The 25,476-nt window shown below is 32.6% G+C and overlaps 1 protein-coding gene across 2 annotated transcripts in view; it reads right to left on the bottom strand.

Annotated features, from left to right (window-relative positions):
* The window catches only part of LOC142353669 (uncharacterized), an 83,854-nt gene that overhangs the window by 19,997 nt on the left and 38,381 nt on the right, over positions 1-25,476 (bottom strand). For both annotated transcript variants that reach the window (XM_075405974.1, XM_075405973.1), the window contains exons 2-3: positions 6,563-6,640; positions 78-387 (exon numbers count right to left, since the gene is read on the bottom strand). In XM_075405974.1, the coding sequence (XP_075262089.1) occupies positions 78-387; positions 6,563-6,640 (388 nt within the window). The remainder of the gene's footprint in view (positions 1-77; positions 388-6,562; positions 6,641-25,476) is intronic.

Genomic DNA, 25,476 nt, shown 5'->3' with positions numbered 1-25,476 from the left:
CAAAGCCGAATCATTAAAAATTCAATACTTGATTCAGATGACAACTAATTTTGCTCAATTTTAATCGAACTACGGACCCGGGATTCCCAGGTGCATTTTCAACGGTATCATCGGTGGGTTTCGTGGGTGGTTTTGGGGGGTTCACTGGTGGGCTCGGGGGTTTCTCTACTAAGTCATCAGGCTCTAGTCCTTGTTTCACGCAATTTGGTGCCGCTGCCAGGCATTTTCCAGCTATAGAAACGAACAAATGGGGATCGAAAGTAACGCAGTTTGCTTGGAATTCTTGTTTGAGTGTCTTGACACAGCAGGGCATGTCCCTTGAAAGGGGTCCATAATCCCCAGAGGGGCCTTGAATACATTGGCAGAACTTTTTAATGTTGTTTTCATCTGAAACAATAGAAACACTGCTATAAATTTGTGGAATTTTTTCCGTCCCCCTGGTTAGGGAAGGAGACCCAGGATGAGATCGTGAGATTATGAGCCACACAATCTAGTTAAAAATTGGCCTTGGTCAGACCTTCCAAACAGCAACTTAAACATATACTATTGCACCAAAAATCTAAAAAGCTACGTACACCTCGAGTTATTTTTGAAGAAAAAATCAAAATATTGTATCTTTGCGGTTGATAACCTGATATTTTGTACCTCAACAATTTTGCAAGAAGTAAAAGAAAAGGGAGGTTTTGGTCATTTTTCTATGTACCTGGGGAAAACGATAATCAAAGCTCACTTGAAACTTCAAAATTTCACTAGTCACAGTCAAACAGCAATTTTATACGCCTTTATTATTGTTATATCTAGTCGAAGGTTTGATTAGTTTTTATCTACGTTTCCAACATCAACTGCGTCAGTTTCGTTCCAAATTTGCAATACTTATTGTTCTGTACTTTCCCAAAAGTTATCTGTGGTCGTGACCACTGCTTCAAAATTGCCCATAATTTTTCAATTGGGCTAAAATCCTGATTATAAGGCAGGCAATCCAGTACCTCCAAACCTAGGTCTCGGTAGAAGTTGTGATAATCTTGAAATTATAGTAAGGAGCAGTTTTTTAAAATTATCCACTAACCTAAACCGTTTAGCATTTTTGGGCATCGGAAAAATGTTTTGGCCAGTTGCACCCCAAGAACAATTGATCAGTTGTCAGAACTCAAATTTTTAATTTTTAAGATATCTAAAAAACTCCATTTTAAAAAAAACTCCGTCGATTCGGGCGATTCTGTCAATCGAGATGTAAACTCTACTCTCATCAATGAAAGCAGAATTTTCAATTACTTTGCGTTAGAATTAATGCAAAAAGTTTGATATCTATTAGAGTAACAACTTGGTAAACAGTAAAAAAACAGGAATGCTCTAACCATGTTCTGTACGCGGTAAAAATGAGAATAAAAAGTTAAAAAAAACTACAAATTTTTACGCAATTTTTTTTTTACTTTATCGCTAAAATTTTGTATAGTGAACAGTAATTATGCTTTAAGAGCAAATACCGTGCTGTAAGTAGCTTGTTGGTACAATAGTATAATTCTAATATTCTATAATTCTAATTCTTATATTGAGCAAAATTGTGTGAAATTGCGCATAAATTTTTCAAAATTATTCATTCAAGCAGCCAGCTGGAAATGTACAATGGTGATTCAACCAACTAGACTGTGGCAAAATTGTGCGGATTTGATTTGCAAGCCAGGATAATGTCAAATTTTGAGATAAGATTCGACAAAATATTGAGTGATAGTTATTCACAATCCTTCGAGCCGGCAAATTGGTAAAGTTATGTATAATTTTGCTCAATTTTCTTAAGTTTTCGTCATTTTTTCTTTTTTTCTTTTTTTTATTTCGTAACGGTGTTCAACTAAAATGTGTTGTTTTTTACTTGAAGAAACTGCTCTTAAACGCTCAAAATGAACTTCTATCAGTTTTAGTTTTGCATCATACTTGACCATTAATTTCCACAAATTTTCTTTTAACTCTATCGTATTTTTTAGTACATGGCGCCAGTTTTTGTTAATCAAACAATATAAATCAATGTGACCGACATTTTTGAATTCGAACAAAGTTTTGATGTCTGAATGATGATTTTTGTCTCCAAAGTTTCACTATTTTTGATAATGCTGCTGTTAAATGACAATATTATTGTTAAGGCCTTCTGATTTGCCTCATTGCAAAGCCACAATTGTTTTTTATGTTTTTTCGCATTCTACTGGCATCAGAGTCCGGGTATCTGTTGCGCAGGCAACCTGCTTTTCCTTTAATAGCATGTTTTAGAGACATTATGATGCAGAAACAGGACAACTTTGGTTCTAATTGTAAGGATGTTAATTTCTTGTTCCTAACATTTGTCCAGCAATAAATCAATTATTCGATATATGTGGTGTGGTGGAAATAATAACCAGTTGATCCAGACAAAAGTTGACCTTAATTAGACATTCTAGAGGAAAATTTAGCCGTAACTAAATTTGTTTGCGTTAGCACAAAATCATCCGATAAAACGTGTTCATATTTCGACCCTGCGGGACTGTGCAAAGTTAGGATTCCAAAGTGGGGACTATTCGAAACAGCCCGTCTATGATCAGACCATAAAATTGAGATGAAAAATAGCTATGATCGGATGCTCACATTAAAAATTGACTTCGGTCGAAGCTGTGCGTTTATGTGGAAAACAGTGCAAAGTTTTTTCAAAATTGTGCAAATTGAGACAAGTTTGATCTGACGGAACAAACAGTAGAAGAAAGAGCGACTATGATCAGACAGAATTTGGTTATAAAACATAGTCGAGACAGTTTAATTAACGTCTGGGAGGGTACCACCCCCAGAAAATTATTGTCGAATCAAATTTAGACAACCTCACCCCGGGTAGTTAAACTATGAGGCAACATGTAACTAACTCAAAAAAACACATGTAAATAAGAAAACACGAGTCTCGGCACCATAAAAGCTCAGTAAAAAACTTTCTCCGGTGTTTCGATTCGTAACTTTGGAAAGGTATATATAGGTCAGCAGACTAATAACTTTAATCAAAGCAACATATTAACATTCGGGTATAGCAGCAAGAGATATTGGACAACCAGACTTTTTTGATGTTTATTCAACATACTTTTTTTCAGTGTTACTGACGTCAGAATAGCTTCCTAATCGGTCACCGATCCTTTAGAAACATAAAAGTATTAGGCAAAAAACAACCCTAATCAAAACTTATCCTGGCTATATTTACTTAAATTTTGGTTAAAAGAACATTTTTGAACTTTATACGTTAATTCGAACAATGCGTACTCCCATTCTAAACTTTTACAAATACTGAAATTTGATTGAAGGAAAGAAATGTTGTAAGTTGTTGTGCACACGTGAATGATTAAAACCGAAATTTCCGGGAGTCAATTTGTTTTTTTTTAATGCACACTAGACAAGTAGATCTTATTTCACAATATTTTAAAAACTCTCTCCAAAAGTCTGAAAATTATAATGATAGCCATATATTTCATATATATATATATATATATATATATATATATATATACATATATATATATATATATATATATATATATATATATATATATATATGTATGTATATACACACACACACACACACATATATATATATATATATATATATATATATATATATTAACAGTAGCAATATTACTAACATTAAGAAAAATAAAAATACCAATTGAAAAATGAAAAACTCAATAGTATAAAAAGATCACAGGACTTACACTTACTATACCCATTCTCTGAGAGCAAATATAAAAAAAGCTCTAAAATGCATACAAGCCTGCGGCTTAGAGTGGTTAGAAATTGAACCAGAATAAGCTTTCTAATGACGTTTTTGAAAAAAAACAGCATTGATTGAAGCATGAAATTTAGAAAAAAAAACACGGTAATAAATTTTTGTTATCTTTTCACATGCTAATTTCCTTTCCTTACTTTGCGCTTTATCTTCCTCTCTCACAGAATGATCGAAAACTACTCTATTCTCACTTTTTTAAAAATTTGTTTGCAACCTATAGACCTAAGCACCTTGTTCGTCATGAATTTCACAACAAGTTCCAATGAAGCTTGACAGATTTAGCAAACACAGATTCACTATAAACCTTGCTCAAGTCGTATAAACGACCACATGTTCAATAAACTTCTTTATACCCATGTGAAAAAAGCCCGGTTCAAAAATCAAGTCAAGCCAACCAGTTGAGGATGTTGTAATGAAACACAGAAATTTCAATTGAACAGAAACCTACCATTTGAAAAAATTTCGGATCAAATTCACTTTTAGGCTGTTTCATAACTATTGTTTAATGAAGTCAAAGTTTCTAAATTTGTAAAAACTAAAAAGAATCACATTGTTCAAATCTGTTTGAATATTGCGCGTTTATTGATAACTTATGTAAAAATTACTATCCGCTACACTGTAGGTTACCGTTGCATCACTTTATATTCAATAAGTCTCAATACGAAAATGCTCAGAACTAAAAACATGTTTTGTTCTGGATGCCAAAATCAAAAGGTTATTGAGTTTTGTTAATAATTGAAAAATGAAATTTAAGATTTTTTGTCTGAACAAATTTTAGCCCCTTATCTTTATGGCTATGCAAAGTTTGTTTTGTGATAACAATAGTTTGCATTTACGGTAAATGTAATTGGACAACAATAATAGTTTTCTAACTTTGAAGTTGATATTTCTCTCCTTACAAGAAAAGTAATTAAAAAATGCTTTTATATTTTAAATAAATTAAAGTTAGCAAACCTCTCAGTAAATATCGACTAGCCTAGGTTCCGTTAAAGCTAGATAGAGAAACAGAATTTGTACTTCGTAAAATTTTCATACGTATTATCTTTTCCTCAGAATTAAATTTTAAGAATAGTTAATTCTCTTTTCATTAAGTCAACATCTGTCTTTGCTGTAAAGTCCCTTGATTGAATTATAGAACCAGGACAAAAATCAATTTATCGCTTTTGAATGAATTGCAGTTTATTACGTTGCATATCAATATGAACAAAATTCAGCCTAGTTTTGGTAGTAATCACGTGGATTATGAAAGTCATCTTTACATTCTTGTTGGCTCTTGATGAAGATGACGACAGAATGCAAAAAGATTTTCATAAACTCTCTTTTTCAGTGTAAATTTGATTTCTCTTTTTCTGTTGTGTTGACAACCATATTTTGTTGCACTTGTATTGCAGATGCAGGTAACAAATCACTTTGCAGCTATTAAGTAATGGTTACATGACTCTGCTTGAAGTCACTGACAACTTCTGGCGTTTATCGATGACCGCGAAGCAGTTTGAGATATTAAGTTGTAATTTCAAAGTGACTTCTGCAGAGTCACGCAACCATGCTTAAAACAGGAAACGCGCATGTTTTAAAATTACTAAATTCAACAGAAGTCAACTTCTGGCTAAGTAGCAACTTCTGGAATTTTAGCTTCTGGCATTTTCCTGAATTTTTTTCCTTTGTTTTATTAATCCTTAAGTTTTATCCGTTCGCTGACCCCGTATAGAGTCAACGTGATAACAACATGTAAAATAAAAACCACCAATGTCACAGGAACAAGCATGGGTGGAAGTGAACCATGTGAATTTTTTTGAACCGCTATAACTCTAACTTTTTTGCAATCAGAGTGAATTATTGAAAATTTGGAAGAACTTTTGTGAAAAAAAAGACTACATCTGCTCAAGAACTAAGGCAAAGCACCCAGTAAAAGTTGCGAAAAAATTTTATTCAAAGAGCTTGACCGAATTTCTTATATCTGTTAAGCGGTTAATTATTATGAGAAATCTGGAAAACTGAGCGATTACCCGGTTCGAGGTTCGGCGGTGAGTTTTCGTAAGAAATGCGGTGAAATGCGGTGCAAAAAGTAGTTTTTTACCGCGTGTTTTTTTGCGGTTATTGCGGTGAATTATTTATTTTCACCGCGTTCTCGGTGTTCTTACAAAAACGAAACTTGAGTACACGGGTTCGAGCCTCTCACCTCCTGCATGTCTTCAACTTTTTATTCCACTGTGCCGACTGTCACTTGCTTCTATGCTATTTCTTGTGAAATTAAATCAGATTCAATAAACGTTGGAAAACCAATGCGGTGAATTTTTGTCAGGAATGCAGTGAATTTCGTGGTGAAGTTTTATACGAAATGCGGTGAAATTCGGTGAATTTTTTTCTTTCCTGAGCATTCACCGCATTTCTTACAAAAATTCACCGCATTCACCGCGTGTCTTACAAAAATTCATCCAAAATCTTCGAACCGGGTAAATTTAATTTAAAAATGCCGTTTTCAGCAGTTTATTACTTTCACCCTATTCATCGCATTAAGGCGTGCAGCTCTTTTATTAGAAATCACAGTCGTCACCACAATTTATACCAATTTTAACACTCTGATTATAATTCCAAGGGTACATTGTCTGTTGGAGATTTGAATCTCTTCTGTTTCGGTCCCCAGTGCTTTTTATGCCCTCACTTCTTCATTAAGTGTTGATATATAGCACGTCACTGTATAAAAAAAACACCACGTTCGACTGAGGGGAGCTAGTGGGGCAGAATTTTTTGAGAGTTTTTAGTTGAGTCATTGCTTACCATGGTTAGTTTTAAGAGCGCGTTCTTCTGATTGACATTTGTTTTGCCGCCGTTCTCGGCTGAAAGGCCTCAACGAATCTGAAAGAAAAAATAATCCAAATAAAAACAATGCTTCTTCATGACAAAAAATTAGTTGTTATTACAAATTATCTTTGTCATTCATGTAATTAAATCAGTTGATAGAATTACCAAACATCAGTTCACTTCCCGTTAAATCATGAAAACCGGGGTACTCAGTTTTAGCCCATAATCTCAGACAACCGGGTTTACAATTCACGTTAGTCGGTATCTATCACTATATAATACTATGTTGAAAAGTTTTTTGCTTTCTGATCCTGAAACGAAATCCAGTAACGGTATGACAATTACATGACTTGAAGTATTTCCTCTATTCCCTCGAGAACAAATTTTGCTGTGTTAGCGGGCTTGTGTAAAATAAGCCGCAACAAGCGTTGACAAGTTTGAAAATTCACCGCAATTTTTTTATATAATTTTGGGCTGAATGCGCTGAAGATACGTCTCTAAAATCAACTCATTCAATACAAAGTTATTTAAGTTACTTTTGGTAAATTTTCTAAATCGTCAACGCTAGTAACCACTTCTATTGCATAATTTGCCATTTATAAACGTCGATCTTACAATTTCCGTTTTAAGCGTAGATTTTATATAATTTTGCGTTTCTAAGCGTAGATCTTACATCAATTAAGGAACTCAAATTATGTATGACCAACGCTGAAGTCAGATCATGTAAGATCTACTCTTAGAAATGGTCACACTTTAATTTCAATGCTTTAATTTATTATTAAATCAATAATCTTACACAATTTTGCTTTTCTTAGAGTTGGCACTTTGGCCCGGGTTTTCACGAAAAATCAGTTGAGCCTATTTCACTGGAAAAACTTATTGCATGCCTTAAAAATAATTTTTCTAAGAACGCTCGCGGAAACAAACTTCTGATTTCAAAAATCAGCTATTAAAATTGCTCACGTTGTCTGCCTTTGACCCGCAAAAATTACCCTAGGAATATGGATTTATGTTTTCCTGATTAAAAACAAAATAAGTAAACAGTTGAGGACTAATTTTGAACAAATTATTGTAGCTTCAGTTTATTGCGGTCTTACTTAGTGTTTCCCTAAAAAATTGACGGGGTCAGACGCCTCAACTGAGTGCACCTTTGAATGTAGTCCCCATATAATGAGAGGAAAATTTTCTGTCTTCAGATCTTTCGTTCAGTGTGAGCCACCGATTGTCCGTTTTTAGCGTAGTTCTTACAAAACTCGCGTTTCTGAGCGTAGATATCGTATCAATTAAGAACTTTTAAATTATGTATGACCAACGCTAAAGTCGAAGCAAAATGTGTAATATCTGTGCTTGAAAACGCTAAATTATGTAAGATCTGCGCTTAGAAATGGTAAAACTTTAATTCCAACGCCTCGAGCGCAAAAGTTAAATTCAATGCCTCCATCACTAATTTTACAAAGTTTTGCGTTTTATAGCGTTGGCATCTCGGCCCGCGTTCTCAAGAAGATTAGTTCAGTTTATTTCACTGGAAAGAGTTATTATACGTTTATAAAAAAATTTTTCTAAGGTCGCACGTGGAAACAAACTTTTAATTTCAAAAATCAGCTATGAAAAACAATAATGTTATCTGCCTTTGACCCGTAAAAGTGTAACCTAGGAATATGGATTTATGTTCGTCTGATAAAAAAAGGTAAGTAAACAATTAATGACTGATTTTGAACAAATGATGGCATGCATAGCCTGCCAAGAAATGAGAACGTTTTACAAAAAATGAATAGTTTCACAGTAAATTGATGAAAAACTTTTATTTTAAATGAAATTTTACAGAGGAAACGGAATATTTCGCACTAGGTTGTCTGCTCCTATTGCTTTTTTCATGAAATTTTGGTATATAATTCCATGTACCACGACCTAACAGTTGTTTACCGAAAGTTGTTAAGAAAAAAGCAAGGCAGATATGCCATCGGTGTGCAATTCCTGTCCAAATGCCTAACCATGCCGAATACTAATATGCCGAACTAACTCCACATTTCACTCCACATTTCGTACTCTTTTGGTTTTTTAAGAATTCATGTGTCTTTGTTATTTGGACTCTGTACATACCCGGGTCGAGGTTTTTGGGTAAATTTTTGTAAGAAATGCGGTGAATTTTTGTAAGAAATGCGGTGATTGCGGTGGACACGATGAAAATAAAAATTTCACCGCGTTTCACCGCATTTCTTACAAAAATATACCGCAGAATTCACCGCGTTTCTTACAAAAATTCAGCGCATTTGCTTTCCAACGTTCAGATTTAAATTCAGAAGAAATGTCAAAGGAGTAAGTTAGAGCTGGCGCAGTGAAACAAGCAGTTGAAGGCATGCAGGAGGTCAGAGGTTCGAACCCGTGGAAAGACGCTTCTTTTTTGAAAAGAATACTGAGAACGCGGTGTAAATAAATAATTCCCCGCGATTCACTGCATTCACCGCAAAAAAGTGTCAGAAACACGCGGTGAAACAAATTTTTTTTCACCACATTTCGCCGCGTTTCGTACAAAAATTTACCGCCAAAACTCGACCCTGCTAGACCAAAAATTATCGTTCAAAGACTGTTTTTCTTGAGCGCATTTTTTAATGAGGTAGCTAAAAATTAGAAAGCTGCAATTATTCTGAATTTCATCATCCGTCTTTTCGGCCACATCGATTGAATACTTTTCAGTAAAAGACCGCAAAGCCCTATAATTATATAGCAACATTTTTATCTGGAATTGATGTACAATTGCGTTTTTTCAAAGAGGCTATGCAACAAGCAGTTTAAAAAGTACGATAGAAAACTGTCAATTTGTATGTGCACGATACTGTTGACAGTTGCTGCTAACCAAAAAAAGTTTTCTCGAACCAATCCATTACCTATTTGCGATCCTAATTGAAAAGGAGAGAAGATTTTTGCAAGAAGGTTTCTCAATGATGGGGTCCAGTTTGCATTTTATATTTTCCATCTCCATTATTAAAGCGGGGTTGGTGCCGCTTTATCGATGATTGGTGTGGCAATAGAATCAATTTTGTCCCAAAAACGCTTATGAGTTATGCTAGTTTAGTATTTTCATGAATCGTCTATCTATCAGCGTTTGTTTATCTATTGACTGTTGATAAAATTTTAAAGTTTTTGGATCCTTTGAAAGCGTTGGGGCCCATGAGTAATGTTTAACCAAGGCTGAACCGAATGTGAATGCTGGGATCAGATCTGGTTAACTCCACAGCAGTTCAACTTCAAATTGGACAGTGAAATGTCCGTTTTATTTTCCTACTTTGTAGTCCAATGATCTTTTGTTGGTAGTTATCTTGGTCCCAAGTAATGTAAATTTCAATCAAATTGAAAGATCCGTCTGGGGAAACACTCAAGCGGGTGAATTTAGCTCTAGTTAATTGCAGTCTTACTTAGTGTTTCACTATGAAGTCGTGGAGGTCAGACGCCTCAAGTGACCTTTGAATGTAGTCCCCATACAATGAGAAGAACTTTTTCATTTCTTTAGATCTTCTGTTCCGTATACGCCACCAATTCTCAGAGGAATTTGTGAAAGCTCTAAGTTAGGACAGGAAATATCAAAAGAAAACTTGCATCTCGCTACTATGATTTTGTGCCGCTGCACCTAGGTTGACTGCCTGATTTTCTCCCTCCATTTAGTTTACTGTGCTTAGCAATTTGTTGTGCTTCTTAGTACATTCATCTATCCCTGATATCCATAGCATAAGCCTTAGACATCCAGCAGTAACATTCAAGTTATTGATTAATGGACAATTGCAAAAACAATGGGTGTCATCAGCTAATTCACAGTAATTATTTAGCTGTAATTTTATTGCTTAAGCATTCAAACGTTTAAAATTCGATTGTTTCAAAAATCTTGGTTTTTTTAGTTTTTTTTTGCATTGATTATTTCGTCTGCATTCATCTTCAAATGCGCTTTACTTCAAGTCATTATTTGGCTTTAACTTTTTCAGCACATTCATGAAATGGTAGACAATATCAAAAAAATCAAGCTGGTCAAATCTTAGGTTTTGAATTGACTTGTCCTTCGTATGCTCTTATGCTGTTTAACAAGAATGAAATACAGTTTTTCATTTTTTCTCGACAATATTCCAGGCAGCACGTTGAAACTGTGCGGAGTATCAATCCAGACAATGGCAGATTTTGTTTTGCCTTTTAGCAGAGTCTTCAATTGGTGTTTTTTACTCTGAATACGCAATCACGCATATTTTGTCGACTGTTGTGACAAGCCTGCTATACCTCATCAAAATTGTTCAACCTCTCTTTTTGTAGACTGATAATGATCGAGAGTTCAGCATTTAGCTGCATAAAAAACTTTGCGGAAAAAGAGCACGTTGTTCAATACCTGATGATTGATCAGGTGAGTTTAGGTACCCTGAATATTGTCCGTGCTTACTTTTTTGAGGCTTTTTAAGAAGCGAGTTTTAAATCGGACGTGTCAGCGTGTCTGGCTGTTGTGTCAGTCCACTTTGAGACATCTCTCTCCTCAGAAATTTAAATGAAGGATGAATTGTCACGAGATTTTGTTGATTGAGACCGTACATCATCAATCTCCAACGCTCATATTTGTAGTTTGCTTATTAGCTCTTGCTCCTAGGGATATCAAGTTCTCTCTTCTTCAATTCCAGCTGCAGCCTCTGTCTATCTAATTACGCTCGTTCTAGTTCAACTTTGTGCCGAAATCAGTTTGGAACTCCTTCTTTCGTTCCTCAACCCATCGCTTTGCTGAAGATGCTTATGGTTTTGAAGCATTCTTTGTGTCTAAATTAAGTTTTCAGTCGTTTCCTGTTTCATTATTTACTGTCAATGGATTGTGTTATAGTCGTTTTTGTAGTCAAATCTATTCGAAAAAACAGAGTTCGATCATTCTACTATAAATCTTTTGCAGGCGGTTCCGCTTTATTGACTTGAATAGTCGATTAACTTTGTTGATTTGTGATAGTTTTCGGTTCCATTTTTTTTTGTAAAAGATTAATCTGAATGTGATGTACAATTGCGTATTTTTTTTCAAAGATATTATACAGCACACAGCTAAAAGAGTATGAGAGAAAACTGTCAATTTGTGTGTGCACGAAACCGATGACAGTTTCTGCTAACCTAAAGTTGTTTTCTCGAAGCATTCCATTAACTATTAAAGATCCTAATGAGAAAATGGAGAGATGATTTTTGCAAGAAGGTTTCACATTGATGGGGTCCAATTTGCATTTTATATTTTCCATCTTCCGTTATTAAAGCTAGGCTGGTTTGGGTTTAGCAATGATTGGTGTGGCAATTGAATCAATTTTAACCCAAAAACGCTTATGAGTTATGCTAGTTTAGTATTTTTATGAATCGTCTATCTATCAGCGTTTGTTTATCTGTTGACTGTTGATAAAATATTAAAGTTTTTGGATCCCATGAAAGCGTTGGGTCCCAAGATTAATGTTTAACCAAGGCTGAACTGAATGTGAATGCTGGAATCAGATCTGGTTAACTTCACAGCAGTTCAAACTTCAAATAGGACAGTGAAATGTCCGTTTTGTTTTCCTACTTTGTACTCCAATGATCTTTTGTTGGTAGTTATCTTGGTCCCAAGAAATGTAAATTTCAATCAAATTGAAAGATCCGTCTTGGGAAACACTCAAGCGGGTGAATTTAGTTCTAGCTAATTGCAGTCTGAATTAGTGTTTCCCTATGAAGTCGTGGAGGTCAGACGCCTCAAGTGACCTTTGAATGTAGTCCCCATACAATGAGAAAAACTTTTTTATTTCTTTAGATCTTTTGTTCCGTATACGCCACCAATTCTCAGGGGAATTTGTTGTGAAAGCTCTAAGTTAGGACAAGAAAAATCAAAAGAAAACTTGCATCTCGTTACTATGATTTTGTGCCGCTGCACTTAGGTTGACTGCCTGATTTTCTCCCTCCATTTAGTTTTCTGTGCTTAGCAATTTGTTGTGCCTCTTAGTACATTCATCTATCCCTGATATCCATAACATAAACCTTACACATCTACCAGTAATATTCAAGTTATTGATTAATAGACAATTGCAAATGCAATGGGTGTTATCAGCTAAGTCACAGTGATTATTTAGCTGTAATTTTGTTGCTTAAGCATTCAAACGTTTAAAATTCGGTTGCTTCGAAAATCTTGTTTTTTTATTTTTTGTTGCATTGATTATTTCGTCTCATTCATCTTCAAATGCGCTTTACTTCAAGTCATTAATAGGTTTTAACTTTTTCAGCTTATTCACGAAATGGTAGACAATAACAAAAAATCAAGCTGGTCAAATCTTGGGTTTTGAATTGATTTGCCCTTCGTATGCTCTTATGCTGTTTATCAAGAATGAAATACAGTTTTTCATTTTTTCAATATTCCAGGCAGCTCAGTAAAACTGTGCGAGTATCAATCCAGACAATGGCAGATTTTGTTTTGCCTTTTAGCAGAGTCTTCAATTGGTGTTTTTTTATTCTGAATACGCAATCTCGCATATTTTGTCGACTGTTGTGACAAGCCTGCTATACCTCATCAAAATTGTTCAACCTCTCTTTTTGTAGACTGATAATGATCGAGAGTTCAGTATTTATTTGCAGAAAAACTTTGTGGAAAAAGAGCACGTTGTTCAATACCTGATGATTGATCAGGTGAGTTTAGGTACCCTGAATATTGTCCGTGCTTACTTTTTTGAGGCTTTTTAAGAAGCGAGTTTTAAATCGGACGTGTCAACGTGTCTGACTGTTGTGTCAGTCCACTTTGAGACATCTCTCTCCTCAGAAATTTAAATGAAGGATGAATTGTCAAGAGATTTTGTTGATTGAGACCGTACATCATCAATCTCCAACGCTCATATTTGTAGTTTGCGTGTTAGCTCTTGCTCCTAAGGTTATCAAGTTTTCTCATCTTCAATTCCAGCTGCAGCCTCTGTCTATCTAATTACGCTCGTTCTAATTCAACTTTGTGCCGAAACCAGTTTGGAACTCCTTCATTCGTTCCTCAACCCATCGCTTTGCTGAAGATGCTAATGGTTTTGAAGCATTATCTGTATCTAAATTAAATTTTCAGTCGTTTCCTGTTTCATTATTTACTGTTAATGGATTAAGTTATAGTCGTTTTTGTTGTCAAATCTATCCGAAAGAAACAGATTTCGATCATTCTACTATAAATCTTTTGCAGGCGGTTCCGCTTTATTGACTTGAATAGTCGATTAACTTTGTTGATTTCTGATAGTTTTCGGTTCTATTTTCATTTCCGTAAAAGACTGCAAAGCCCTATTTTTATATAGCAACAGTTTTTTTAAATCTGAATATGATGTACAATTGCGTATTTTTTTCAAAGATATTATACAACACACGGGTGAAAAAGTATGATAGAAAACTGTCAATTTGTATGTGCACGAAACCGATGACAGTTTCAGCTAGCCTAAAGTAGTTTTCTCGAACCATTCCATTAACTTTTTAAGATCCTAATGAGAAAATGGAGAGATGATTTTTGCAAGAAGGTTTCACATTGATGGGGTCCAATTTGCATTTTATATTTTCCATCTCCCATTATTAAAGCTGGGCTCGTGCCGCTTTAGCAATGATTGGTGTGGCGAATACAATCAGTTTTGTTTCAAAAATGCTTCTGAGTTATGCTCGTTTAGTATTTTTATGAATCGTCTATATCAGCGTTTGTTTATCTATTGACTGTTGATAAAATTTTAAAGTTTTGGATCCTTTGAAATCGTTGGGTCCCAAGAGTAACGTTCAACCAAGACTGAGCCGCAGGTGAATGGTGAGATCAGCTCTGGTTCACTCCAGAGCAGTTCCACGTCAATTGGTCGTGCGCAAACTTTGTTGCGCTCTAGCATATTTAATATTTGGAGTTTCTTCATAGATTCACTGACAATGTTGATTTTAGACGCATAGTTTTCACCTTCAGCTTTCACCTTCAACTTCACCTTCACCTTCATTGGATAACTTCAGCCGTCTTGATATCTTTTGTTAACGCCTATCGACTGGGATTTTGTCTCCTCTCGCCCGTCACAGGTCCAATGACTGCCCATTCTAGACCCATTAGGACAGTGAAATGTCCGTTTTGTTTTCCTACTTTGTAGTCCAATGATCTTTTGTTGGTAGTTATCTTGGTCCCAAGTAATGTAAATTTCAATCAAATTGAAAGATCCGTTTGGGGAAACACTCAAGCGGGTGAATTTAGTTCTAGCTAATTGCAGTCTGACTTAGTGTTTCCCTATGAAGTGGTGGAGGTCAGACGCCTCAAGTGACCTTTGAATGTAGTCCCCATACAATGAGAAAAACTTTTTTATTTCTTTAGATCTTTTGTTCCGTATACGCCACCAATTCTCAGGGGAATTTGTTGTGAAAGCTCTAAGTTAGGACAAGAAAAATCACAAGAAAACTTGCATCTCGTTACTATGATTTTGTGCCGCTGCACTTAGGTTGACTGCCTGATTTTCTCCCTCCATTTAGTTTTCTGTGCTTAGCAATTTGTTGTGCCTCTTAGTACATTCATCTATCCCTGATATCCATAACATAAACCTTACACATCTACCAGTAACATTCAAGTTATTGATTAATAGACAATTGCAAATGCAATGGGTGTTATCAGCTAAGTCACAGTGATTATTTAGCTGTAATTTTGTTGCTTAAGCATTCAAACGTTTAAAATTCGATTGCTACGAAAATCTTGTTTTTTTATTTTTTGTTGCATTGATTATTTCGTCTGATTCATCTTCAAATGCGCTTTACTTTGTTTACCAATGATCTTTTGTTGGTAGTTATCTTGGTCCCAAGTAATGTAAATTTCAATCAATTTGAAAGATCCGTTTGGGGAAACACTCAAGCGGGTGAATTTAGCTCTAGTTAATTGCAGTCTGACTTAGTGTTTCCCTATGAAGTCGAAGAGGTCAAACGGCTCAATTGAGTGTACCTTTAAATGTGCGCCTATCAATTCCAGCTGCAGCCTCTCTCTGTCGAATTGCGCTCGTTCTAGTTTCACCTTTGTTTCGAAATCAGTTTGGAAATCTTTCATTTGCCCTTCAGCCCTTCGTTTTGCTGAAGATTCTTATGATTTCGAAGCATTCTTTGTATCTCTTTTAAATATTCGGACGTTTCGTGGTACATTAATTAATATCAATGGATTGTTATATAGTTGTTGTTGTAGTCAATTTCATGCGGAAGGAACAAGAATTTGATCAGCCCTCTAAGAATTATTTGCAAGTGGTTCAGCTTCAGTTCCGCTTGAAGACCTGATTAACTTTGTTGATCAGTGATAATTTTCAGTTCGTGGATATATGGTCCCCAATCGGTGTCAAAGTCGTTGATGAGAAATTTCGTTTTTTGTTTAACCGTTGAGAAACCTGTTCAAATCAGTTATTCCTTCAATGAGTTGTCAAAAATGTTATCAATCTCTTTTATCTGTTGGTAGACTTTTTTCAGTGTTGGAAGCCGACCTTGTTACCTTATATTATCGTAACCTTTTTGCAATTTTTGGTCCTAATTGCTATACGCAGAACTTAATCTGGTTTTCCAGGTTGCTTCGACACTCATGGTAGTCACTTCTTTCGTTTTGAGGCAACAGCTTGAGTCTTTACTGATAGTTTGCTGCGGAATAATGTTCTTCTTAGATACCGTGCTTCAGAGTATGTTTCGAACATGATTTCTGCTAAGTCGTCAGTAAATTTGACGGCAATTTGCAGTACAGTGTTCAGCTTGGTGGACCGCAAAAAAAGGCTGCTCTCCCACTATTATCAATAAAAACTTTACACTATACTCAGTTTGTTTTAGCGGTTCCAAATCTCGCCGGATCTTTTTTCAGTTTGCCCTTTAATGGCACTTCTGCTAGGTCAATCCCGCTGCATTACAAGTTTAAACGCGTCACTTTTGAGGTAGAATTTAGACAATTTAAAGGCAGCTAGAAAGTTGCCGTTCTTTCGGATCATATCTATGATTCTTAAGATGTCACACAACCATGAGTGTTTTTTGTAGTATCTCAGATGAGGGATCAAAATGGACTGGATCATGGATCATTAAAGAGTAACACTTGAGTTATTGGATCGTTTCCGTTTGTGTTCCCCAGTACAATTTGCTCCCCCTAGTTACAGAGAACGTTTTATTTAAAAAACTCTTATGTGAAAAAACATGTGAATGTATCCGCCGGTGAGGGTGGGGTTGTGGTTGCAAATAATATGCACATAATAAGCTGGGGGCACAAAAGATCCGATTTCTCTTATTACTTCCTTGAAAGAACCATCTTCCCGAATTCTATAGGAATTGGATATTTACAACCTACACGTTTTTGAGTTTGATTAGGCCAGAAAACGTCAAAAATCTTGATCTCCTTTTTATAGCCACCCGGCTTATCTGTCATTTAGCACATAGCCCCCAATCATGTAAGTTATTCCATAAGCGGAGATCTATTTTCATGGGGCGGCAATAATGCGAAAAAATACGGACATAAATCATAACGAAGGCCGTAAATGTCATTTGTACGAAATAGTTGTTACCCAAATTATCCATCCGGCGGTTAGGTGCCCAATTCAAACAAAAGTTGACACTTCATTGTATTTAATGTATGTATTGTAACACTAGCTTTCATATAATGAATTCTCTGGCTGAGAATTAGTGAGACCTTTTTAAAGATTTTGTATTGATTATAAATTAAAAAAAAATTACGATAACCAAAATTTTAATATTTTTTTCCCAAAAGTTTGAATAACTTTAAGAAAACTACTTATCGACTGTTAATTTAGTACAAATTATTTTTGGTAACCAGATTTTCAACAACAGTTTTTCCAAAGTTTTGAGCAATTCCTAAAAAAACATTATTGATTATAACGTTAAATAGCATATTTTCAAATTGGTACAAGAGATGAGAATCAATTAAATAGACCAGAAGAACATCTCAAAACTAACAAAAAAAAATATCAAACATCACCATTTCTAGTAACACTAATAATCCTTTTAGTTAAAACCAATAAATGAGATATAACACTACCAACAGCAATCTTCAGATCCAAATTAAGTTGTATTGGTTGCGTCCTATATGACCAGTTTGATATCTTGTATCAAACAAATATATCGTATAATACTAATATTATAGTAAGTGTGTTTTATATATGTTCTACGTTTTTTCTATGTTTTATATATGTTCTACGTTTTTTCTATGTTTTATATATGGTTTAACATTATCTGGTAACCTTTTACAATCTTTATTGAAACTCATATTCTCGCTAAAATTCTCGTTATTTTTATTACCCTCACAATTTATGTGCATCCTATCTTGGGATAAAACACAATACCAATGTAACAATAACTTTCAGTACCATCCGTTTTATTAAGTATAATTGCATTATGAGTTTGTTCATTATCATTATTTTTTTATTTTCAAAAAGAAATACAAAATTTTGTATTGTTTTCAAAACAATATCCATACCAATAAGGAAAGAGAAGTTAGTATTAGGTACATGTTTATAGAATGTTTTTTATTTCGTAGAAGTTGAAGTTTATATCATTTTTTTCATTCAATCATTTTATGACAATTATTCGTCATTACCAGGGTTCATTGTAGATACACAGCAAGATATGTCTTGAATTGATATAACAGCATCGTTCTATATAATGCTCTATCATTATTATTTCTTTGATTATAACTTGACCTTGAAACCTTTTATAAGCTTTTCGAAATCTTTAACAGAACCAAATAGATTACTCATCTTATTCCTCATATACAAATGACTTTTCTCACGAGCATTGTAATCATTTTTAAGTTGGTTGCCTTTTTCAACTTGATCTCCAACAGAACCACTCACATATAATTAGTACTAGTGAGTAATTTTTACATAAATAGGTTTAGATGACAATGATCTATGCGTCCAATTGTTCTACCACCTCTTGTTTCATGTTTGACTGAACTAAACAACGCTAACCTACCTTAATTAATTAGTCTAATATCATCACTATCTGCAAATCTAACTACACCATTAGTAGTCGAATATAATTCAATCTCGAGATAAGAATCAGGGATATTCAAACGATTCTCTTCTCTATTGAGATTGATATTCATATTGGTATTAATAGTATTCATGGTTGCTAGATTATCTGGTTTATATTTTATAATATTTGTGAAGATTAATATTATAACTATACGTTGTTTCTAATTCCAACTCCTTTTTCATTGGGTAAAAAATGAGAGACAATCTGCAAAGCAGTGGCACGATTGATTTAATTTTATGGGAATTACAAAAATTACTAAAGTGTTATTTGTTTTTATTTAACATATACTAAATACTTCAAAGAAAGGTTTAGTTAGATTATCTGTTTAAAATTCAGTTTTCAATATAAGTGAAAGGAATAATAAAAAAAACGAAATGAAGATAGAGTACGATTATCAAACGAGCCAAAGATATGGATTTAAAAAATTTCTACCTAGAGCATATTCAATCTAACAAAAACACCAGGTTATGTGATAACATCGCAGCAACAAATATTTTATATCGAAATGGATAAAAAAAAGTTTAAATTGATTTTAATGTTAAAGATGAACACGGTGATTAACATTTTTCATTGATGATGTTTCAACTTCTGCGTTACGCGTAAAATATTGATAATATTAGCAGAGCTATTTAGCAGATCATTTATAAAGTTAACTATAACACTGAAACTGATAATAAAATTATCTATAATATGAATACTAAATCTTTAATATGTTAAACATACTATTAACTAACACCCATTTAACCAATCTTAAAGATCAGTTATTTTTGAAGTTTCTATAAGTTTTTAAAATCTTTTAGATGACAATGATCTATGCGTCCAATTGTTCTACCACCTCTTGTTTCATGTTTGACTGAATTAAACAACGCTAATCTACCTTAATTAATTAGTCTAATATCATCACTATCTGCAAATCTAACTACACCATTAGTAGTCGAATATAATTCAATCTCGAGATAAGAATCAGGGATATTCAAACGATTCTCTTCTCTATTGAGATTGATATTCATATTGGTATTAATAGTATTCATGGTTGCTAGATTATCTGGTTTATATTTTATAATATTTGTGTAGATTAATATTATAACTATACGTTGTTTCTAATTCCAACTCCTTTTTCATTGGGTAAAAAATGAGAGACAATCTGCAAAGCAGTGGCACGATTGATTCAATTTTATGGGAATTACAAAAATTACTAAAGTGTTATTTGTTTTTATTTAACATATACTAAATACTTCAAAGAAAGGTTTAGTTAGATTATCTGTTTAAAATTCAGTTTTCAATATAAGTGAAAGGAATAATAAAAAAAACGAAATGAAGATAGAGTACGATTATCAAACGAGCCAAAGATATGGATTTAAAAAATTTCTACCTAGAGCATATTCAATCTAACAAAACCACCAGGTTATGTGATAACTTCGCAGCAACAAATATTTTATATCGAAATGGATAGAAAAAAAGTTTAAATTGATTTTAATGTTAAAGATGAACACGGTGATTAACATTTTTCATTGATGACGTTTCAACTTCTGCGTTACGCGTAAAATATTGATAATATTAGCAGAGCTATTTAGCAGATCATTTATAAAGTTAACTATAAAACTGAAACTGATAATAAAATTATCTATAATATGAATACTAAATCTTTAATATGTTAAACATACTATTAACTAACACCCATTTAACCAATCTTAAAGATCCAGTTATTTTTGAAGTTTCTATTAGTTTTTAAAATCTTTACTCATAGCTTGAATAAGGTAATTAGAAAATTGTTTCTAAAATTCTATAAATAAATCGGCAGAATTATCAAACTTTTATCCGACGATCATAAAAGAAATCACTATATAGAAAACATTACCTCTCTGTTCCATTAATATGAATAGGTTACAATTTTCTATAGCTCCGTCTCTATTTGTTGAGAATAGGTTTCAATTAAGGTATACCATATTACAATTACTATGTCTACCTCTACAGAAATTTTCACCTATAACTAATTTTATAGCCCTCTCATCATCAAATATGTGATTTTTGATGACGTGAAGTTTTTATCTTCTGGTAATTCATCGAGTGTCGGTAAATCTTTTTCTCTTTAAAAAGCTAAACATCAGCATCTTCATTAACCTTTTTCCATATCATTTTACTGATCACCAAAAGGTCCAATGACATATAATTTATCAAAGTTAAACTTAGTCATGTTTAGTTTTTTTTAATAGAAATGTCTCACCACGATCACTAGGACTAAATATCAAACATCCAAAAATCTTCTGTGAATGACAAAAAATAGTTAATACAAAAATTATCAAAATTATCACTAAGTTTAATACTATCGCTACTATTATAACTATTAATATCATTTTTATTATTATAAAATCAATGGTAACGTTTTATCGCCAGAATTTTATTATTAATATCACTATTGATATCACGTTAATGTTTTTATCACTACTAATTTTATTGTCTTTATTTTTATCTTTAAAAATAATACCATTGAAAAAGTCTATTAGTCTTTTACTATTAATACCACTACTAATAACATTTCTATTATTCCTATTATTACTAATACTATTACCACTACAACATAAACAATAACACACTTGTTATAATTCAACTCACCCACGCTGGTTAGCGATCATATTGAGTGCACTCTTTATTTTTAATCCTTGATCGATAACATAGATGACATATAAACAATAAGCACTACAATATCACTAATTATCTTGTTGTAATCTTTCATCAGTTCCTAGATTGATTTATGCTTGTACAAATTTTAGTAGTGTTTCTAAACCTAATTCTTCAGTGTAATAAATAGTATCACTATCTCTTCTTGTAAATAAAAACGAATGAGCAGCATCAGTAGGATGAAGATGTACAATAAGGTAACTTTCGGCGCAGCCGCCACTTTGTGGATTATCTTCAGTTGTATTTTCTGGTATTTGATCTCTCATTAATATTTCAATTGATGTTATAAATATAACTACCTATTGTTTTATATCAGTATTACTCATAGCATCATTTCTAAATTTTAACAGATCAATAAACTCCAAATGTTAATATGAACCTTTTAGAGATAAAATTATCCATAGTTTCTATTGTTATTATAATACTTTTTTTTGTTTGGATCACCAGTATATTTGTTTGCCCGAAGTGAAAATTCACAAGTAGAGAAAGGTTGTGATGGATGTGAAGGAAAACAGTTTGTTGTTTTTCGTTCTGAGAAAGTTTTTTAATGATGTGTATGGTGCATCTTTATTAAGTAAAACGTATTTTGTGAAAGATTATTTAAAAACAAACGATAACAAACCATTTTTTAATGTTTTGGGATGCTAAATCAGGTTAAAAAGAGTATTATATTTGTGACATTAAAGACTTAGCTATTAGTATTAAGGAAAGTTTCTTGTAATGTAAATTGGTTCTTGACGATATGGGTGAGAAAGTATAAAAAACTATAGATAATTATATATTACAAAAGTAAAGATCATAATATACAAACGATAGCAATGGGCCATAAAGCAACCCAAATCGATAATATGGCTAGAGCAACCACTAGTATCATCTATATTACAACTCATAAAACTAAACTTCATCATGAATATATATAAAGCATTTTTTTGTAATCATAGTTTCCATTATGTATTTCCACAATAGGAAAATGGTATTATAAAATCAAATCCAGTAGAGAAACGATTCATAGTTATAGATAAAAAGAGAAACGTAGTGTAAGATTTTAAAGTACGGAATTAAGACAGAGACGCGTATAGATTAAAAGAATCACTATCGAGCAAAGAGAAAGAAAAATTAAAAAAACTTACAACTAAGTATGTACAATGATATTGATTGTAAAGTCTATTTTAGTGACTATTTATCAATTGAAGGAATTGAATTTAAGAATGATGCTGTAACTAAAGAGAAAATTAGAAGAGAAGGTTTATCACAAGTTGCTAATATAGTATTTACTTTTGGTAGTGTTGTGGGCGTAATTAGTTATTTTTGCCCAGGTGATAAACCATTTGAAAAAAAATGCTACAACATTTGCAATACTAGCTATGTAAGTTGGTATAATACAACATTCTGTAACTGATTATTGCGCTGACAAAAAACTCGAAGTAATTTTTAAGGAGAAAAAAATGTATTATTAAAAGAGACAAAACTCCTAACAGCTCAAGGAAAGCACAATTTAATAATTTAAAAAATTAAATTTGCTATAATCTTATTCATCATTTATTTTTTCAGTTAGATAAAGAAGAAGTTAACAATGGTATCATTCTTGGTAAAGGAAAAAAGAAATAACCTTAACTAAAAATAACCGCAAAAGTATTAATAAGTGAATTTTTTAAACAGCATATCATACTAAAAACACAGATAATAGTAGTAATATTAATAACGGAATCTAGAATAATAATATCACAAAAAATGTAGACAATAATTTTAATACAATTATTAATTTTATTACAATCAATAATATCATTACAGACAATAATACTTTAAACCCAAAAAATAACATTTAGAAATGTGATAATAGTGACAAACATAATTATAAAAAATGTAATGAATATTATTGATGAACATATAACACTTTCCAATGAAAAAGTACATGTAAACAATGCTTATCAGAAAAAAATAGATAACAAAATTTGAAATTCACTATTTTTTTAGAAGTTAAGTCTCAGCACATATTAAAACATCACAGTTATATTTGTGACCAATGTAAAACATAACAAATAAACCAATGGACATGTGATTTAATATTAAACGGTTATTATCTGCAAATAGTATCATATAAGAGTAAACAGGCTATCTTGCTACGCTATCTTGTCTCTCTGTTTAAATATGATCACGCTATCTTGCCCGGCTGTTTTGCCTAATCTTGAATATTGTAGTTAATCATATATTTTTTCTCGATAGTTCTTTTTTATGTCTAAATCTACATCTATGAAGGCAAAAGGATAATCTACAAGTAACATTTTAAATCTAAAATATTGAAAAGTTATTGTAATGTAGACTTAAATGACTATGAACATCTTCTAGTTTTAAGTTGTTATATCTAATAAACAAGTATAAGGTTTGTTTTGACAATCAGTGCCCAGCTTACATCATGTTTTATATTTACAATTTTCACAATTGAGACTACCTAATGCCAATCGAATAGCTGAAACAAAATTAAATATTTTGCTTTTAACATTGGGAGATGATGATGTTGACATAGAAGCACTCAGAAATGAGTTATAAGAAATGGGATTACTTAGAACACTCACAAAAATTTGTGAAATTTGTGAAAAAAGCTTATTTATAAAGGACTCTAGACTATATATATATATATATATATATATATATATATATATATATATATATATAATGTAAATTTATATATATATATATATATATATATATATATATATATATATATAAATATACATATACATATACATATATATATATATATATATATATATATATATATATATATATATATATATATATGAACATAAACGTATATTCATGGAGTCATATTAGGGATTACAGTAAGTGTTTCGGAAGAGATATCAATAAAATTTGAATTAAGCTAGTTTTAAATTAGGTGCAGCTCAGATCCGAGAAACTAGTAATAATATTAAAAGATTGCTTGATGAAAGGATACCAAAATCAATGAGAATAAGATATTGTATAAACTGTGATGAAATGATTAAGCTCAAAGAAGGTTTTGTTGAGAATTATAAATATACTACAAAACATACAATTAATGAACAATATAAAAGTATAGTTGCTAGAGAAAAAACTAGAGAAAGCTCTAAATGTGAAGTATGCATTATTATGATATATATTAGAAGGAATTTAGAACATGTAGCAACTAGTAGATATTTCTCAAATCTTGAAAGAATTATTAATACTGATATTAAAACTTGTCAGGAGTAAGAGTTGATTACTCCGTTTGGAGACACGATAGGATGGAATTCTGAGTTATGCTCTGATTGCAATTAGAATTGAGATAAAATACGAGTGGAATGTGATCTAATGTTCTCACGCTCAATTGTGAATAAAAAATGTCTGAGCTGAATTAACCAAGCCACTAACCAACTGTAGATTGTCTGTTCTCTATCAAGAGTGCTTAGTGCTAACTTCAACATAAGTCAGTCAGGTTGCAGGCGTGCAAATGAATAATTTAGCTCCAAACTGAGAGAACCCAACAACAGTCTCTATAAATAGCACATAAAGTTTATAGTGCTTATAATAACACTTTTACAAGTTTTGGTTGCACTTGGTACTTCCTCTAATACATTCTTTTTTTTAATCTTCAAAAAAGTAAAATTAAAGTTATAACCACCACAAAAACAATTTGTTAAATATTTACATTTTCAAAATCGCCTCATAAATACATGAATAATTTGGTCTTTATACTTCAGTAGAAAATTTCCTAAAGCCTCTTACTTGTCTATCTATTGGAACACGTTCATGCAGTTTGACCATTTTGCTGCTTAATTTTTCCTTAAATTTGTTTATAGTTTTCTCTTTTCGGATTTCAATTGGCAAATGATTCCACTTCCAAGACAAAAATTCTGATCAGTGACCTGTCACTCCATTTGGATTGGTACTTATTCTTTGAAAAAAACTGGACAGTTCTGCAGTTTTTGGTCAATTCGTAATTTTCAAGAATCCTTAAGGAGGAGTTTTTGGTTTCTTGACTGCTCTCTTTATATTGTGAGAGGAGGTCAAAAAATTAAGAAGACAAACTTTTTAATGAAAAGCTCTGCTGGTAAAATTTTGTCTTTCAATAATAGATCTTGCACTGTCAAACTTTTTGCGCAGGTGGCAAACCTTTATTCCCCAATTTATTTGTTTATTAACTCTTTGAAGTGACATAACCGAAAACGATTGAAAACAAATTGTACTGAAATTGAGATGAG

This window comes from Convolutriloba macropyga, chromosome 14 (genome assembly GCF_964194025.1).
Source record: "Convolutriloba macropyga chromosome 14, txConMacr16.3, whole genome shotgun sequence".
NCBI lineage: Eukaryota > Metazoa > Xenacoelomorpha > Acoela > Convolutidae > Convolutriloba > Convolutriloba macropyga.
Note: the sequence above shows the minus strand (reverse complement) of the source record. Positions and strands in the feature narration are given on the sequence as shown.